The sequence below is a fragment of the Myxine glutinosa genome, chromosome 6 (genome assembly GCF_964187855.1).
Source record: "Myxine glutinosa chromosome 6, kmMyxGlut1.1, whole genome shotgun sequence".
Lineage (NCBI taxonomy): Eukaryota > Metazoa > Chordata > Myxini > Myxiniformes > Myxinidae > Myxine > Myxine glutinosa.
The window spans coordinates 157,783,902-157,804,091 of record NC_136266.1 but is presented as its reverse complement, the minus strand read 5'-3'; the positions used below and the strand labels follow the sequence as shown (position 1 = coordinate 157,804,091).

The window sequence follows — 20,190 nt, the reverse complement described above, 5'->3', positions numbered from 1 at the left end:
CACGTCACCTCACCTCCCCTCTCCTCATATCTCCTCACCTCACCTCACCTCCCCTCACCTCGCCTCATCTCTCCTCATCTCACCTCACGTCCCCTCACCTCACCTCCCCTCGCCTCATCTCTCCTCACCTCACCTCCCCTCTCCTCATATCTCCTCACTTCACCTCACGTCCCCTCATCTCTCCTCACCTCACCTCACCTCACCTCTTAGTCAGGTTCACTATGTTAACAAATATAATTTCGTTCAAAATTTTGGTAGATTAGCAAAACTATACATTTTTGGAATATTCAGAGCATGAGGAATCCAAAAATTAATGTTTACATTTGCGTAGACACCTTTGCGAAAATGACACTCAGGTCAGTGATGAAGATCGTCAGGTTCACTATGTTAACAAATATAATTTCTTTCAAAATTTTGGGATTAGCAAACCTGTACATTTTTGGAATCTTCAGAGCATGGAGAATCTGAAAATCAATGTTGGCATTTGCACAGACACCTGCATGGCCGCCATTTTGGATTTTGAAAATGGCCGCCATAAAATACATATTTTGCGCGATCTCGGCTTCTAGTCAACCTAGAGACTTAATTAAATATGCTAATCCTATGTTTTCTGGGTCAAGGAATCCAATAAAGGCCTCAAAATAGTGCTCAGGATTATAGAAAAGCAACAAACAAAGGTAATTGAAAACCATTGTCTTTATATTTGTGATATAACTGTATTACATAATACATGATATTGCAAGTCCTTTGAAGTTATAGGTTGTTATAGGAAGTTATAGGTAGTATCAGATTGAACTATAAGTCCTATACACAGGATCTACGAGGTCTATACCGTTCAGGAATATGCTTTTACAGATCTTCATCACTGTCCTGAGTGTCATTTTCGCAAAGGTGTCTACGCAAATGTAAACATGAATTTTTGGATTCCTCATGCTCTGAATATTCCAAAAATGTATAGTTTTGCTAATCTACCAAAATTTTGAACGGAAAAACATAGTGAACCTGACTATCTCCTCACCTCTCCTCACCTCCCCTCACCTCCCCTCACCTCGGTGAACATGGGAAGCCAGATGGCGTCGTACGCGGTTTCGTCGTCAGGTCCGTAGAACCAATTCACCACCGTTAGGGTGAAATTGATTATGAGCAGGACGGAGGAGCCGAAGGTGCACAGCAGAGTTTGGCCGAGCAAAGTACTAAAGTTGAAATGTTGAATGGGTTATTCATGGTGAGACTCCGAGGTGTTCGATCTCGAGAACCTGAGGTGTCAATCCTTCGAAGCTGACGGTTGAGTGGTTGTCATGGAGACAACGAACCAACTCTCAACGACACCTCGTGGGTAGGTGCGTCACCTTCGTCAAGGGATACAATGGATCACTTCAGAAAACGAATAATTCGTATCGATCTGTTTTAAAATCTTGTTTTTATTTCAAACAAGTTTGTCTCGTGTTTGAATTTCCTTATAGGTCAGGGCGAGACTACCGGAAGTAAGCTGAAACACGTGCCCTTTTGTGGTTTGTTGTCAACGTATCCAATCACGTGACTTCTCGCGAAGGGTGCACTAACCGGAAGTTACTCAACCTCTCCCCGAAGCATTTCATCCCCACTGACGTTAAAATACAGTACACGAGCATTTATGGGAACAAGCAGGGCTACCGGTATTGTCCGGCGGGTATTCCGCTTAGCCCGGCAGGTACTCGTCGTTGCCCCTACGCTGTTCACGTAAAATCTATTGAAAAACTACAACAACAACCACGTTGAAGGACCCCTGTTAGACCGGAACGGAACTCGGAAGTGATTCCACCCGGTCTGTCCTCGTAGGTGCCTGCATCTTGTGTAAAGGGCCTGCGTGTTTTGGGAAACACGTACCAAGTGCATTTTCACGAATTCCTGCTTCTTTTCGGCGCGAGTAGGGGGTTTGTAGCGTTAGTGTATTATGTTGTACACTAGATGTGTCAGACAGAGGCACATGTGACCGCTGCGAAGCGAGAAGCCGATGCCAGTAACGAGGCCTGAGTTGTCCCGACCGGTTCTGACATTCTCTCGCTTCTCTTTCTCCCCAACATTTCCGTTCTTGTGTTTACTTTCTTGCGCTCCACACCCTTTCTTCGCTGACCATCAATCATCACTCTCGTTCCCCACGAGTTATTCCAAAGCTTGAGCCAATTATTGGGTTCTGAAACAAGCGGGCTCTTCCACTCCCACAAGGATACATTCTGTCCTTTATGTTTTATATGATAACTCTGCCATTCCTGAACTAGCCCTTTCCCTTCGCACCTTGACCTGCTCTCAGCCAGGTCATGCCCCAGCACAAGCTCCATGTCGCCGTCATCTGCTCCAGCAATCAGAATCGCAGTATGGAGGCGCACAACTTGCTCAGGTAGGGCTCGCGAAGCATCAAGATGACAGACACCTCCACGGTCGTGTTCCAAAGGATAAGCCGTGATTAGGCACCGATATCGATTAGTGAAATGGGATTGTATCTGTCTATCCGACCGACGTCACCATAGGTTGATGGGAGGGGTCAGTGAGTGTCATGCTCAATGTGAGACCACCGATTGTACACATGGGGAGTCTAATACTCCATCGAGAGGTGAGACTGAGCCTTACCTGCTTATGGGCGTTACCTGAATTGAGCTAACTGATTGGTGTCAGTGGCTTGTGTGTGTGTGTGTCCGTTAAAGAAGATGAAATGTGGCTCAGAGAACCTGTCACTAAATCTTCACGTGCTGTTGTTGTGGACCTGCAATTCCAAACCATTTTGAATCTGATGAGTTGTAGCATCGACTCTATAGTCACTGAGGATACATCTATATATTATGTATGCAAAAATGCCACTTTTCAACCTCTAAGCCCAGCGTGCATATATGTTGTATTATATGTGCACATTCTTTTTTTTTCTTTTCTTTTTTGTATACAAGATCGAGGCTCGTGAAATCGAGGCTCGTCGCTAAACATTGTAATTTTTTCTCTGCATCATGCACAGATATTTGTAAATTCTGTTAAAGCTGCTATTTTCAGTGCTAACCTGTTGCCTCATGGCTTTTGCCTTAATCTGGCTTTTCCTCTGACTGTCCTTCTGGTGGCAGCTGGATGTTGGATGTATCACTTCAGATACAAGGACCAGACTAACCATCCGACCTGTCCTTGTGCACCATATAGCTCAACAATGTTTGATAAAATGCTCGGACAGGCTGCGTGAGGACATGGGGTGAGATTAGGTTGTGGAATTCCCTCACCCGCTGCTCTCGCAATGGTGTTGCCATATTTTTAGGTTATTCTTTTCACCTTCTTCAACAGCTGCAATACCATCTGATCTTTTGGATTCCATAAGTAGTTACAAGGTGTGAGAATTACAATTAACCATTTATAGAAAAGTTGTACAGTATTCAATTTTTTTTTTTGTTTTGCATAAGACACTCACTGATTGTAGAATCCAACCTTTCCAGGCAGGAATGGTACTGTTCATCACTCAGGCTACGTTTGTCATTAATTCCTCAGCTCGGTGATATTTACCTGCACCACCTTAGGTGTACGGAGGTTATGTTTTCACCCCTGTCTGTTTGTCTGTGAGCATGGTATCTCAAAACGTTATGGACGTATTCTGACGAAACTTGGTGGACAGTTTGGATGTGCACAAAGACAAATTTATTTCATCTTGGTGAAGATTCGGATCTGGATCCGGATACAAGAATTTAAAAATTTTTAGACGGATTCTTCACCATTCATTGAGAGTTTTGGCCAAAAACGATAGATAACATGATATTTCAAAAATTTGTAAACGTATTATGACAAAACTTGATTGACAGGTTGGCTGTTTAACAAGGACAAATGTATTAGATTTTGGTGAAGATCCTGATCCGAATACGAAAATTAAAAAAAATCTAATCAGCGATTATTCACCATTGAGAGATAGGGCCAAAAACAATATATAACATGATATTTCAAAAAGTTGTGGACAAAGTATGGCAAAGCTTGGTGGACAGGTTGGCTGTGCAACAAGGACAAATTTATTCGATTTTCGTGAAGACCCTGATCCGAATGCGAGAATTTTTTAAACTTTCAAGTGATTCTTCACCATTGAGAGATGGGGCCAAAAACGATATATAACATCATATTTCAAAAGGTTGTGGGCGGATTATGACAAAACTTGGTGGATGATTTGGCTGTGCATACAACAAGGACAAATTTATTCGACTTTGGTGAAGATCCAGATCCAGATACGTGAATTTTTTTAAATATCAAGTGATTCTTCACCATTGAGAGACAAGGCCAGAAACAATGTATAGCATGATATTTCAAACAGTTGTCGACGGATTATGGCAAAACTTGGTGGACAGGTTGAGTATGCAACAAGGACAAATTTATTAGATTTTGATGAAAATCCGGGTGCGGATACTAGAATTTTTAAATTTCTGAAGTGATTCTTCACCATTGAGAGACAAGGCCAAAAACGATATATACCAATAAATTTCAAAACGTTTTGGATGGATTATGACAAAACTTGGTGGACAAGTTGGGTGTGTGTCAAGGACAAATTGAGTCTATTTTGGTGAAGGTTCAGATTCGGATCCGGATACGAAAACAGCCTGGCGGAGGTACAGTCACGTGAAAAAGTAAGTACACCCCATGAAATATTTTTTATCTTTTTAACATATGTGGACATATCAATATTTGATCTTCATTTAAACAGAATCTGTAGATAAAGGTGATCTAATTGAACAAAAAACAATGAAGAATTGACTTTGCAATAATTTATTCAACAAAAAATTGTTGCACAGCAGGCTCAATTGCATGCACAGCTCGTTTCAAATCCCCCCACAACATCTCGATGGGATGAAGATCTGGGCTTTGACTTGGCCATTCCAGAACCCTCCATTTCTTTCTTTTCAGCCATTCCTTGGTGGATTTACTGGTATGTTTAGGGTCATTGTCATGTTGCAAGGTCCACCTTCGGTTGAGCTTCAACTTCCCGACAGATGGCCTCACATTATCCTCAAGCACCCTCTGGTACAATGAAGAATTCATAGTGGATTCTATGATGGTGAGCTGCCCAGGCCCTGATGCAGCAAAGCTGCCCCAAACCATAATATTTCCACCACGATGCTTTACAGTTGGTATCAGGTTCTCGTGGTCAAATGCTGTCTTTGGTTTTCGCCAAACATGTCTTCTGGTATTGTGGCCAAATAGCTCTACCTTTGACTCATCTGTCCAGAGCACATTGTTCCAGAAGTGCTTTTCTTTGCCTAGGTGTTCATTGGCAAACTTTAGTCTTGCCCTGATGTTCTTTCTGGACAGCAAACGTTTCCTCTTGGCACACCTCCCATGTAGATCAAATTTGTGCAGCCTCTTTCTAATGGTAGACTCGTGCACTTTGACATCAACAGTGGCAAGAGCTACCTGTAGGTCCCGTGATGACATTCTGGGGTTCTTAGCGACTTCTTTCAGCATCTTGCGGTCTGCTCTCAGGCTGAACTTGCTGGGGCGGCCTGGACTGAACAAGTTGGCAGTTGTTTGAAATCTTCTCCACTTGTAGATAATCTTCCAGACAGTCGAATGATTGATTTCAAATTGTTTGGAGATCTTTTTTAATCCTTTTTTTTGATTTTTTTTGTATACTGAATCGAGGCTCGTGAAAGAGCTCACATTTACTTCACAAACAAATCAACCAGACAAACAAAATATATAAAAAGAGGGAGCGGGAGACAAGATGGGGAGAGAAGGGGAAGCACACAAACACTTGAGAGCACACAACATTTGAGAGCAGGGAGATGTGTGGGAGGGAGAGGGCTTGGGGACAGGAGGCGTGGGAAGGGGGCGGGGGGGGGGGGGGTGGGAGAAGTATAAAACACAAGGACACCAAGGACTTCCAGGACAGAAGTTGGTATTTCAAAAAAGTGGAATTGGGGTGAAATTAGCGGGGGTAGAAAAGATCAAGGTTTTGGATGGGGGAAGATAAGAGATGGTGGTGAACAGCTGTTTTAAAGACCTGGAGGGTGGAGTGGGATTGAAGAGAGTGAGGGAGTTTGTTCCAGAGGTGGGAGAAAAGAGGAGTGAAGGTGAGCAGAGAGTCTTGATTTTGGCAGATTAACCATAAGAGGGTTGCAGGCAGATCTTGTGCGACCTGTAGGAATATTTGCGGGACAGAGCCCAGAGAGAGCTGGGGGGGCAAGGCCAGAGAGGAGTCGGTAGAAGACGGAAAGACCACCAACCTGCCTGCGGTGAGTGAGTGAGAGGCCCTTGGAGTTAGCTTGATCGCGGGAGATTCCAATGATTCTGATTGCTTTGGTTTCAACAGCGTGAAGACAAGCTAGGTATGAGGCAGAAGCACCAGCCCAGAGGGGAGAGCAGTATTCCATTGAGCTGCGGATGAAAGCCTTGTATGTGGTGAGGAGCTCAGGTGTGCCAAGGAAGGACTTCGCACGACTGAGGATGCCCAGTCGGCGACTGGCTTTGGAGGCCAGCTTGGAAATGTGGTTTTCCCAAGAAAGATCATGGCAGATAGTGAGACCCAAAAGCTTGAGCGACAGAACTTCTTGGAGAGGATTGTTGAGAAAGTAGATGGGAGGGTTGTCCAGTCGGTCCTTTCGGAGAGACATTGTAAGAGTGTGAGATTTGTCAGGATTGAAAGACATGTTCCACTTGTTTGCTCAGTCTGTGATTTTGTCCAGGTCTGCAGAGAGTGAGGAGGCTGCAGACTGCCGATCTGAGGGATGAAGAATGGAGCGACAGAGAGTAGAGTCATCAGCAAAGAGATAGAGAGGATTTTCAAGAGAGTCAGAGAGATCCTTGATGAAGACCAGAAAAAGCACAGGGCCCAGAACACTGCCTTGGGGAACTCCAGCCTGAACAGGAAGAGGAGATGAGAGAACCCCATTCAGGGCCACACGTTGACTACGACTAGAGAGGAAGTCCGCCAGCCATGCGTGGAGATTTCCATGGATACCAAAAGAGGAGAGTTTGGTGAGCAGAGCGGAGTGCCAGACCGTATCAAAGGCACGTGATATGTCAAGGGAGACAGCTCTAATTTCCTGTTTGGCATTGAGGACCTCCATCCATTGTTGAGAAAGCAGAAGCAGCATGTCCAGAGTAGAGTGACCAGGTCTGAAACCAAATTGATGATCAGAGATCAAGCCATTGGAGAAGAGGAAAGATTTCATATCTGAAGCAATGATGGATTCCATGACTTTGCTGATAATTGGGAGAAGGCTGATTGGTCTGTAGTTGATGGGATCTGTTTTTACACCTTTTTTGTGCAAAGCGGTATTTTGCACCTTCCCAGACTCGTAGGCATCTATAACCTTCTTTCTGAAGGCCTCAGAGAGCTCTTTTGATCTAGGCATGGTGACGCCGCACACTTCAACAACAAAGAGCAAACCAAACTAAATGTCAGGTTTAAATAAGACAGGTTCCTCCAAGATCCTCTCTAACGATGTTCTAATCATTTGCACCTGAGCTGTTGCACCTGATTCTAATTTTAGGTATTTGAAGGAGTGATAAATGTAGGGGTGTACTTACTTTTTCCACATGTGAAATTTACATTTATGTTTATTTAAATTATACAATGGACTACAAAATGTAAATGTTTCATGATATTTGTTATATTATATCACCTTTATCTATCAATATTGTTGAATTGAAGATCAAATAGCTGTATGTTGAAATATGTTGAAAAAGTCAAAACTTTACATGGGGTGTACTTACTTTTTCACGTGACTGTATATGCTCTACCAGGTGCTGTCCTAGTTTTGTATTAAATTGTAGAATAACGATATTTTACCACCAGTGCGGTGGAGATTAATATTCTAGTTTATCTTGACTGTTTGAAAAGTGGTTTGTAAGTTAGCATGTACAGTAATTCTTAACCCACACAGAGTCCAGTGTTGTTGAAGGAGCTGGGGCTCCCACGTCGATCGGAAGAATGGACGCGACAAAAAGCTGGAATTCATCCGAGTTGCTTTAATCAAACCAAACACTCAGGCACTCTGAAAAGCCCGTTTATCGGGCAGCAATATATATACAGTGGTACCTCGGCTTACGAGTTTAATCCGTTCCGTGACGGAGCTCGTAAGCCAAATCGCTCGTAAGTCAAAGCAAATTTTCCCATTCAAATGCATTGAAATGCTATTAATCCGTTCCAGCCTCAAAAAAAAAACACCAATTTTTTTTGTTAGGTGCTTTTAAATAACAAAAATGTACTTTATAAATAACAAATAATGTATAAACAAGCACGACCTCGTATATACTGTACATAATACAAGAGAATGTAAAGAAATAAACTGGACCTCTATCCATGAAGATATGGAGAAGTTGTTGTTTGTGTGGTTGAAGGAGAAGCAGCTCGCAGGAGATACCGTGACCGAGAGCATCATGTGTTTGAAAATATTGAAACTCGGATATCGAGCACGGACCACGAGGTGTTTTTTCTTTTTTCTTAATCTCGGTTTCAGTGAACTTTTGCTCTGTGCTCACGTGTACTGTACCTGTACCTGTAATGGTACGTCAGAGGATGGCACCTGTTGTCATCATATTAAGTGCAAGATGTTCTGCATCGTAAGTTGGTACACCGTGGTCTTTCGGCGGTGTTTAAGCCGGCCGTCTTGGCTTCTGTCACCATTGGCATTGAGTCTTTCGATGTAGGTAGGTCGTTGTGTGCCGGTGCCTTGGCCGAATTCCTTCATTGCTGCATTGTTAGCTCACCTGGTTTTTTATACCACATCTTTGGTTATCGGACCAGCGAATGACGTCATCTCCAAAGTATGGCTTATTCTCACTTGTCTTGGACGATCTTCTACTTCTGGCCTTCCACCGTGCATTTGGTGTCCACTGTACTTACTGTACAGTGCCTGGTAAAATTGATGTAATGGGTTTTTGACCGTCAACGCCATGAACCGTCATGAACCGTCAACGCCATGAACCGCTAACACTCAAAAGCCCATTTATCGCGCCTTATAAAGCAAAACGCAAACCGAAAGCCATGCCTCTCAAGCGAGGCGTGCTTCCGTGGTCACGTGATCCACAGGTGTAGCTCATTATACCCGCACGCGCGACACGCTTTGGCGGTCACGTGACCAGCCACTCTGGAGGCGGGGATCCCCGCCGATGACGTCACCGGCTGGAGCAAGGAGATTCCTCGCTAATGTATTTCGACGATTGCGTGTTTTATATCCAAGCAGAGATGCTTTCACGGCAAGATAACCACGTGACCGGAACCGGAAGCCACAACCGGAAAATTCAAAAAAATAAATTTTTTGAGCTCGTACATCGGATCTCGGCTCGTATCCCAAAGCAACAAACCGCCCGAGCGACGGCTCGTATCCCGAAAAACTCGTACGTTGGGGCACTCGTAAGCCGAGGTACCACTGTACATATTATCCCGGAGCGTTTGCCCAGGAAAGGCGAGAGGGGGCGTGGCCCAGCGTCCTGGCTGCGGCCTGGCAAGTTGAGGGCGAGCCTGCCCGGGCATACCCGGGCGTCCCGACCGAGGCCTGGCAAGTTGAGCGCGGGCCTGCCCGGGCATCCTGGACGAGCCCGGCATGGTGATCGCTCCGCGTCCTTGATAGGTGCAAGGCGATTGTGAAAACCCAGCGGTAGCCGCTACACACGTCCCCCCAGAATCGACTTGCACCGGCAGGGTCAATTTGAGGGGGGTCCTGATGACCCGGCCAAAGCGACCCCTGGCGGGTCGTGGGAGGGGGTCCGGTGTGGTGGTGGGCGGTCGAGTGGGGGGCACCGTGGACGGGGGGCGGCCTCGCCGCGGCGGAAGGGCCACCCGTGGTGGGTGGTCGACGTCCACGTGCGCCGGCTTGAGGCGGTCCACCACAATCCGGTCCGACCTGCCGCCGATGTCGATGACGAACGACTTGTCGTCCCGTCGCAGCACCCGGAAGGGCCCGTCGTACGGCGGCCGGAGTGGCCCCCGATGTGCGTCGTGACGCACAAAAACATACTCCGCTGTGCGAAGTGCTGGGGGGACGTAGGACTGGGGGTCACCGTGGTGGGATGTTGGCACGGGGGCAAACCGTCGGGCGGCCTCCTGGAGGTCCGAGCGCTGGTGAGCTGCGGACCAGGGACTGGTAGCGTCGGGCACGAATTCGCCCGGGACGCGTAGCGCCTGGCCATAGACAAGCTCGGCGGTGGATGCCTGGAGGTCCTCCTTGGGGGCCGTGCGGAGGCCCAAAAGGACCCACGGCAGCCGGTCGGCCCAACCGCCGTCTTGAAGGCCGGCCATGAGCGCGGCCTTCATGGAGCGGTGGAATCGCTCGCACAACCCGTTTGCTTGGGGGTGGTAGGCCGTAGTACGGTGGAGCTTGACCCCCAGGTTGCGGGCGACCGCGCCCCACAGCTCGGAGGTGAACTGTGGTCCGCGGTCTGACGAGATGTCCGCCGGTGCACCGAAGCGGGCGACCCAGGTGGCGATGAAAGCCTGCGCCACGTCGGCGGTGGTGGTGGAGACAAGGGGAACGGCCTCCAGCCACCTGGTGGTCCTGTCCACCATGGTGAGCAGGTGTGTGAACCCCCGTGACGGGGGGAGGGGGCCCACCAGATCCACGTTGACGTGGTCGAAACGTCGTTCGGGCACGGTGAAAGGTGCCAGCGGGGCCTGGGTGTGTCGGTGGACCTTGGCCCGTTGGCAGGCCGTGCAGGTGCTGGTCCAATCGCGGACGTCCCGACGAAGGCCGTGCCAGACGAATCGCGCCGACACCAGCTTCTGGGAAGCTTTCCGGCCCGGGTGGGAAAGGCCGTGGAGGGAGGCGAAGATGCGGCGTTGCCAGGTGACGGGCACGATGGGGCGAGGCTGGCCTTGGGAGACGTCGCAGAGCAGGACAGTGTCCGCGAAGGGGATGTCGGCCAGGCGGAGGCCCGTGTCCGCCGCCCGGAGGGCTTGCACCGTGGTGTCGGTGGTTTGGTCCGCCGCCATAAGCGCAAAGTCCACGCCCAGGTGGACCGCGTTCGCGCTGGCCCGGGAAAGACAGTCGGCCACGGCGTTGTTTTTGCCGGCGACGTGCCGGATGTCCGTGGTAAACTCCGACACGGCGGAGAGGTGGCGCTGTTGGCGGGCCTACCACGGCTACGTGACCTTGGCCATGGCGTAAACCAACGGCTTGTGGTCGACGAACGCCGTGAAAGGTCGGCCCTCCAGGAGGTGGCGGAAATGGCGGACGGCCAGGTGTAGACCGAGGAGCTCCCGGTCAAACGTGCTGTATTTGAGCTCGTTCGGCCGGAGCTGCCGGCTGAAAAAAGCGAGTGGCTGCCAAACCCCGTTCACCCATTGCTCATGTACGGCGCCCACCGCGTAGTCGGAGGCATCCGTGGTGAGGGCGATGGGAGCGTTGAGCACCGGGTGAGTGAGCAGTGTTGCGTCGGCGAGGGCCCGCTTTGAGCTTTGGAAGGCCGCATCCATTGCTGCGGACCAGGCGATGTCGTGCTTGGCCGGCTTGCCCCGGAGGGCTTCGTAGAGGGGCCGCATGAGTTGAGCAGCGCGGGGCACGAAGCGGTGATAAAAATTCACCATTCCCAGGAATTCGTGCAGGGCCTTTATGGTGCGGGGACGCGGGAACGTGGTGATGGCCTCGACCTTGGTTGGCAGCGGCACGGCCCCGTTCTTGGTGATGTGGTGGCCCAAAAAATCAACGGCCGTCGTGCCGAAGTGGCATTTGGCCGGGTTGACGATGAGGCCGTGCTCGCTGAGGCGCCCGAACAGTGTTCGGAGGTGGAGGAGGTGCTCGGCCCGGGACGTGCTGGCGACGAGGATGTCGTCCAGGTAAACGAAAAGGAACGGCAGGTCACGCAGCACGCCGTCCATCAAGCGCTGGAACGCCTGAGCCGCGTTCTTGAGACCAAATGGCATCCGCAAGAATTCGAATAAGCCGAACGGCGTGATGACTGCCGTTTTAGGGACGTCGGCCGCCCTGACAGGTACCTGGTGATATCCCCGTATGAGATCAATTTTCGAAAAAATGACCCGTCCCGCCAGACGGGCGGAGAAGTCTTGGATATGCGGGATCGGGTATCTGTCGGGGGTGGTAGCGTCATTGAGACGGCGGTAGTCGCCACACGGGCGCCATCCACCCCCCGGCTTTGGCACGATGTGCAGTGGTGAGGCCCACGCGCTATCGGAGCGCCGCACGATGCCGAGGTGCTCCAACGCGTCGAATTCGGCCTTCGCCACGGCGAGCTTGGCTGGGTCGAGGCGGCGGGCCCTGGCGTAGACCGGCGGGCCCGTGGTTGGTATGTGGTGCTCGATCCCATGCCGTACTGCGACGGCCGAAAACGTCGGCCGCGTGAGGGCCGGGAACTCCGTGAGCAGGCGAGCAAACTCGTTCGCCGCCGGGACGGCGCATGCCAGCTCGGTCGGCGCGGAGCTGCTCAATGTGCATACCAGGGAGCTGAAGGTTTCGGCGTTGATTAAACGACGCCGTTGGACGTCCACCAGCAGTCCGTGTGCGCAGAGGAAGTCGGCGCCTAGCAGAGCCATGGGCACGTTTGCGGTTACAAACGTCCAAGCAAAGCGTTGGCCGCCGAAGCAGAGGGTGACGTTGCGCGGGCCGAAGGTGCGGATGGTCGATCCGTTGGCCGCAACCAAGGAGGGGCCGCAAACCGCGGATTGCCTGTCCTGGTCAGAGGCGGGTATGATGCTCAGTTGGGCGCCGGTGTCGCACAGGAAGCGCCGTCCGGACGCTTTATCCGTGATGAACAGTAAGTTGCCCGTGTGGCCGGCGCTCATGGCTGGTAATGAACGCCGGCCCGGCCGTTTCCCGGCCTGCCGAAGGTGCACGGGGGTCGGCATGTCCGGGCCTTCTGTCCGAACCTGGCATGATAGTAACACCACGCTTGGTCAGGTGGAGGCCCCGGTCGTCGTGCTGGAGGTGGTCGGCTCGGTGTAGCGGCCGCCAATTGCGTCGGCAGTTCGGTCGTCGACCGTGCCGGGTGCTCGGGCGCCATGGGTGTTGCGTCGGACGGCGGTGGGTCCCATGTCGCCGCTGCGATGCGCTGTCCTGCGGCGGAGATCTTGTCGGCTTCTCTGGCAAGGGCCTGGGGATCTGTGATCGTCGTGCTTGCCGGGGCGAAGCGTACCGGGTTAGGCAGCTGACGGAGGAACAGCTCCCGGAACAGGAATGCCGGAGAGTGCTCGCCGAGCAGTGAAAGCATGTAGTCCATTCACTCGGAATGGCGTGTGTCGCCGAGCTCGGGCAGGTCGAGCAGGCGCCGTGCGCGTTCCGCCGATGGGAGGGCGAAAGCGTCGAGGAGAAGCTTCTTAATCGCACCGTATTTGTCAGCGGCTGGCGGGCTCTTGAGGAGGCTCAGGGCGCGGGCCGCGGTGGCCGAACCGAGCGCTGCTACCACATGGTGGAAGCGGGTGTCGTCGGCCGTGATGCCTCGCAGGGCGAACAGGGAATCCGCCTGTGCGAACCAAACCGCCGCGTGAGCCTCCCAGAAGGTAGGCAGTTTAAGGGCGACTGCCGTGTCCATGTCGGTAGGTCACCAATGAAGGAGCTGGGGCTCCCACGTCGATCGGAAGAATGGACGCGACAAAAAGCTGGAATTCATCCGAGTTGCTTTAATCAAACCAAACACTCAGGCACTCTGAAAAGCCCGTTTATCGGGCAGCAATATATATACATATTATCCCGGAGCGTTTGCCCAGGAAAGGCGAGAGGGGGCGTGGCCCAGCGTCCTGGCTGCGGCCTGGCAAGTTGAGGGCGAGCCTGCCCGGGCATGCCCGGGCATGCCCGGGCGTCCCGACCGAGGGCTGGCAAGTTGAGCGCGGGCCTGCCCGGGCGTCCTGGACGAGCCCGGCATGGTGATCGCTCCGCGTCCTTGATAGGTGCAAGGCGATTGTGAAAACCCAGCGGTAGCCGCTACATTGTCACCATATGTCATTTTATCGTTTTGGAATCGCCACTAAATAACTGAATCTATGATATATAAAGTATTGCTGGTACTCATTTAAATAGCCAACTATTAACGAGCCATGCTTTGTACTTAATCTTTGAGTTTTCTTGCCTGAGTCCTTGTTGATGTACATATGAATGAATGATTGATCGTTTTAAGGCCATTTTCCCCGCTAGAGCAGGGGCTAGCCTTGCGGGCCCCATGACAATCATGGTTCCCTGTTTGAGGCAATGTTTTTATGGCCGGATGCCCTTCCTGGCGCCAACCCTTAGTCGCCTCCTACGATGCGCAGGGATACGGTGTACCTATTCTACACACCGGGATCATTCATCCCAGCAAGCTGGTACTCAATTTGCCGACCTCGGAAGGATGACAGGCTGAGTCAACCCCCCTGGAGTTAATTTAGCGATTGACCGGGATTCGAACCCAGGACCTAGGATCCCAAGCCGGCACCCTAACCGCTAAGCCAACACGAGGCTAGATGATGAACAATGGAACTAAATTACAGAACTGCTTTGCTGTGGTGAGGTATCTGTGATTTATGAGTCAGGTGCATCAGGATGTGTGTAGGCCCTGGAAGGCATGATGGGTACCTATCAAAGGTGCCTTGCTATGTATAACCAGTCATGCTAGTTATGCTTTAACCTGATGCAGTAATCTAACAAGTCTTTCACGAACCGGCTGGCCAGGCTTGACATTCGAGTTAGGTTGTGGCTGGAATTTTAGAATTTGATGAGGATGCTGGTGATAACTCGCCTACCCTTTGCAAAGGACACTGGGATATTTTATGTCCACTAACTAATGCCGGCAGATGGGACAGCAAGATTAACATCCATCCGATGGACTGTGATGATCAATAACCACAATGGAAGCGAGGGAAGCACAATGATCAATAACCCCCTGCCTATGAAACATCGAGATGACAGATTATAGCTGGGTCGGGATTCAAACCCAGGCTCGATGGCTTAGAGACAAACCCAGGCTCACATGATTGTGTGTACCTTCAGGCCATCCTGTTAGCCAATAATAATCTACATTATTGATAATGATAAATAAAGCTGGTGCCTGAAAAAGAAAATTGTCCAGCTTGTAATTTCACTTTGCTGTCTATTACTGCACCTCATTGGTAATCGTAAACTTTATGTTCACCTTTGCCATTGTAGTACGGGCAAACTTTCATTGCCCTATTCATCCATTTTCTACTCTCTTCTCATTAATGCTTTGACCTTGTGGCTGCTTGTTTTGGAGCAAAAATGTCGAAAGGGTTACAAGATGCCCTCTCTGTGCCCGTATCACACTGTTTCATACCTCTCAACTTCCTACCCCCACCCCCTGCCCCTGGGAGCATCCCGGGTGGCATTGAAATCCCGCTCACGTTCAGGGTCTGATGCAGTTCGCTTGCTGCCTGCATTGCCAGTGCCCGTATTGCCAGTGCCCGTTTCTCTACGTGTTCGATAAACGAAGAAAGAACGGACAAACAAAAACTTAATCAACGATCAGTAACTTCTGTTTCACCTACAACATATTTTTGGGTTTTTTTTGGACTTGCGTCCCAGATTTCAGGGATATTTTGTGTTTCAAAGTTAATAGTTAATGTTGTGTTTGACATTACAGTCAGGTTCTCTTTTCAGTGAAATGGATTGGTGGATTTTACAACGTAAGTTGTATCTGAGTATTTCCTACTTCCGTTACCTACAGATGTCCGGAGTGATGTGAATAACACCAGGCATTAATTTGGAAGAAATAACAATGATTTCTCAGCGATTTAAAAAAATAAAAAAATTGTTAAAGATGTTTTCATACAGCCTACAGCCAATGGAATGCGTTTCTTGGGTCCTTTTCCAAGATAAATCCAAGTGAATAGCCACTCCGAGCAAAGTAATGATTTGGGAAAGAGGTTAATGGAAACCTGGACACTCAAGGATGCTATGGTAACCCAAATCTTCCAACATACTTGAGAAAAAGGGGATAGAAGTGTCTTTTGGGCAATTTTAGTTCTTTTTTTGTGCACCTTTCATCCTTTGCGCTGCATTCCATCTGTAGAATCCTCGCTTTGAGGTCAAAATGGTCAGTGATCTGCACCAACTGCGAGCTTAGAAGAAGAACGCAGAAACTTGGTGACGAAAGTCTGGTGCCCAGTTCCTTCGGGACTATAATTATCGCATGGAGCCGTGCTGCAGTGCTTGGAGAGCAGTGACTGAAAGTCCGCCCTTGGCCAGCCAATGTCTCAGAGGCTGCCAGCTGCCGGCCACAGTTGGATGCCCACTTTGAGTGTGATCACACCATTAACTTCAGGTGAACTTTCATTTGCTCTGGCTTTGCGAAAATGTGAACATCGCCATGATTTACATTATCTATCACTCCGTAAGAATTTTTTTGTGCCCACACGGGAATTCCCCTTTCCATTGGCCTCCAAATGCTCATTTGCACTGTATATTAAGCGGCTGAGGGGTTGCGTGGCCAAGACAGAACGTGAATTTAAATTGGCAGTCAAGCTGAATGAACCGGCCGAAAAGGCTGAGCTCAGTTAACTTCCTGCAGCCACAATGGAGAGGTTGTCCAATTTCTGGGCGTAAAGACAACGCACAGGCATGACTTCAACGATTGTCATTATTACATCGAAAAAGAAGGCAAACGAGGCTGGAAGTGGTATCCGTCGATAGTCTGAGCACTAGGAGAAGGCAAGTTACCTTTGATGCAGCTATGTTTTCTACCCACGTCCTCGAGTGTCATTTGACACCTTGTGGTGTGACATCATCGAGCCCTCTCATCCATAAGTGTGCACGCAGTACAGATGCAGTTCTTTTAAAGGACTGAGCATCGCCGTTTGACCCCTGAGCCACTGCCTCAAGTATTGTATTCAGTGTGGCTGGAACCTTCAGAAAGGCTGAAACCCTTAGTACCACCTGAAATATATTGTTGAAATGTAAGAGGTTATTTCATGAGTGAAACTATACTATATTTTAATTGCACTATACCTGAAGTCTGTGTGTCACAGTTAACCGTTTCTTCAATCATCTGATCCACTGGAATTCTGCCAAATGTGTTGTAGTCAGACATCTGCACAGAGAATCCCCCGTCTAGCATATGCTGGTGAACCTGGAATAACAATGTAGCAGTTTTGTGGTGACATAATGTGTGATAGTATCAAAAATATAATATACATATCATGCCGACTGACAATTTTAAGTACATTTACCTGAGGATGTGATTCAGCAAGTGTTGTCATCTGGCTGTAGTAGACGGATGTATAGCGTGCATAGTTTTGCTTGTCGTATGCAAAGCTCCAGGGAATGAAAGACCTAATGCATGCCAGATGGAGTAGCCAATTGCCTTCTCTGGAAGCTCGGATTAGCCCCAACAGCGTGCCAACTAGATCTATGAACGACATCCAGAAGGCTGCCAACTGGCCATGAATGGTACGAAGATGAGACAGGAACTCTGTGAACCTCAAAATGACTGTGGAAACGGATTGGTCTTGCATTGCAGTGTCCAGTCCATCACTTGAGACGTTATTCATGAATTCTTTGATGGTTTGGGTGGTTCCAGTGAGTTGATGAACATCTTCTTCGTGATTAGCTTCGAGCCAAACATTGAATCGCTTCCATGCCAATCGCAATAGTGCCTCATATACCAGCTTACAGAGACGAACACCCCTGTTGTAACTGCGGCCTCCAAGTACACTGGATATGGATCCCTCTGAGATGATGTCACATTCCACAGAAATGTCACGAAGTACAGCCGAGCCGAAACGTTTCCCGATGATGGCGATGAGATTAATGAGTGTGTGGAAGACCCCCATTCGTAGCACAACCGGCTTGAACTTGATCTGATGTTTCCAAACGATTTCGGCAGCTTTGGCTTACAGAGCCTGATCGAAGACACATACGATTTCATCAATGTCAAGGGCCTTCGTGATTTGGATGACGTTATTGAGGATCTCATAGACGGTCGATAACTTTGTGGCTGGTGCGTTTATCGTAGGGAGATATCCTATAGTGTCCTTCCGTACTGTGATGTTATCTCGTATCATGATATTAAACCCAGTCCATGAGCTCACCAATTGTTCAGCTGTATCACTCATTCTTGCTAATAACCAGATGATGTTTTTCTCCTGTGCGCTTTTCAGTTCTGGAGCATGGTTGATTGCAACAGGCCTAGTTGATGGTGGACCTTCTCTTAGCCCGCATTATATTCGGGTACATAAAGTGCTACTGGAGTTATGCTCCGGCTTTTCTTGCTGACAACAGGCACTTCTTTCTCAGGCAATCTGGCAGTGGAAACCTGTGGTTGAACAATGATGCCGTTCACCCTGTGGGATGTTCCTCCACCACTCAGTGTTTCCTCTAGTCGATCAATATTGTCAAATGCCAAAGCAGTAGGGACACAGGGGTGACTGGTTGATGGCAAGATCACTCCCTTGTCAGCTTCCTGTGCCTGTTTTTGGAGACAAAGAGCAGTATCCAGCTGTTCGAGCTTTGAATATGATATACTGTGTCCCAATCGGTTCAAAACTCAGATAAGTTCCACATTCCCAGTCAGCGATTTGACTCCCCATGGCAACAATATGTGCTTGGCAGGAATTGTCGCCCCTCCACTTACAGCATCCACACAATCTTGACCAAGAGAGTGTATCTCCCTCTGGAGTCGTGGTGTTCCTTCTGCCGAGTCGCCCATGAGAAGGTTTTTTAGAAACAAGAGTAACGATTCAGGCAGCTTTACATAATCTGCATTCAGTTCATCAGGTTTTGGGGGCCATGGCATCTTTGGCATGGACTTGATTTGGCCTCTGATGTGGACTTCCGATTGGTTAATGATATGTTTCATGTCGTGTGTGGACTCCAGTTCCTGAACCTTATCCTTGAGTATGGCATTGTCTCTAACAGCTTGTGCAACTGATAAATTGTCAGGATATACAAAAATCCTACCATTTGCCTCACTGATGAAGTGGAGAGACTCACAGAATTCTGCATCTAGCTTATGCCGAATATGATTTTTGGTCTGTTTCTTCACATCATGGTAGCCATAATTCTCATGAATTCTGCAAGTTTCTCAGTTAGGACAGTCAGTCGAACCGCCTGAGGATCAATGAACATAGTGTCCCTTATGTACTTGAATAGCATCATATACGATTCTTGTTCTGCTTCTTGATAGGCCACATCTTCGTCTGGCATACTAGCAGTCACAACTTTGGGCTTCTCATCCCTCGTGTAATTTCTGTAACAAGTCTTATGGTAGTGGGCTTCTGCTGCCACTAGTTCTCGTGATGTTATGGCAAGAATTTTGTTGTCAGATTTTCGAACGGCTGCTTGTCGAACCTTGTCATCAGAGCGCAGCTCCAAAGACTGCATGAGTGATTCACGGGTTTTGAATCCTGTGATGTATTTGGTTTTCTTGTCACAGAAAATACAAATTTGATCCATAACACGAGATGAACTAGGGCCATCACGCCTGGATGTCCGCGGATCTCTGGCAGCAGAAGAGTCTTCTTTTGAGGAAAAGCTAGCGAGTGTTTTGTTGTGTGTAAAAGACGAACGGCAGTTCCTATGATACCATAGTTTTGAGTCATATTCATCGGCACAGATATTAAGGATGGCATCAAAGTCTTGTATCCTGGCAGCATTCTGTAGCGCTTCTATGGACTGCAGATCCTTTGGTTTGGTGAGTTCACTGAGTGGTGCTTTCACTGAACAAATGATGCAGGTCCTCTCCTCAAGATGAGGCCTCTTGGCTGGCTTCTGAGTTTCATCCATTAATCTATTCCCCTGCAAAGATACAGTATACAGCATTTTAATTACCAATTTGAGAAATAACCATGATAACAATTCATGCATATATTGGTACATTCAGTGTCAGTTATAGTCGTACTGTCTGCTTTCGAAGTCAATTACTAATACTATGGCAAATTTAAATATATTAAAATCTTAAGTAATCAGAGAAATATACTTATCAAATTGAACTTAAATAGTGTAAAGGGAATAAAGAGATTAATCATACCCAGCGTCATCAAACATGAGAAGTGTTGTGAATCTGAGCTCCCTCCCGTCATCCTGTCACTCTCGGAAGACAGCATGTCAGTAAACACTACATGTATTGATGAATAATGCTGTATGGATTAATATGAGTAATGCCTTAAATAATGTAAATACCACTTAATTAACATTTAATAGGATGATGTTCATATTGTTAACAATTGGATCACGATGATTTTCATCATCCTTACATCCTATCACAATTTTATTCAAAGTTGACCTCCATCAATGCCTATCCAACGCCTTCGGGACTGTATTAAGTGCT

General features: G+C 48.6%; 2 protein-coding genes across 2 annotated transcripts in view; one reads left to right on the top strand and one right to left on the bottom strand.

The window, feature by feature from the left end:
• Positions 1–20,190, bottom strand: part of LOC144892686 (uncharacterized) — a 451,569-nt gene that overhangs the window by 426,994 nt on the left and 4,385 nt on the right. The window lies entirely within an intron of this gene.
• Positions 1,787–20,190, top strand: part of SSU72 (SSU72 homolog, RNA polymerase II CTD phosphatase) — a 54,751-nt gene continuing 36,347 nt past the window's right edge. The window contains exon 1 of the mRNA XM_068103316.2: positions 1,787–2,377. Within this exon, the coding sequence (XP_067959417.1) occupies positions 2,298–2,377 (80 nt within the window). The 5' untranslated portion in view covers positions 1,787–2,297. The remainder of the gene's footprint in view (positions 2,378–20,190) is intronic.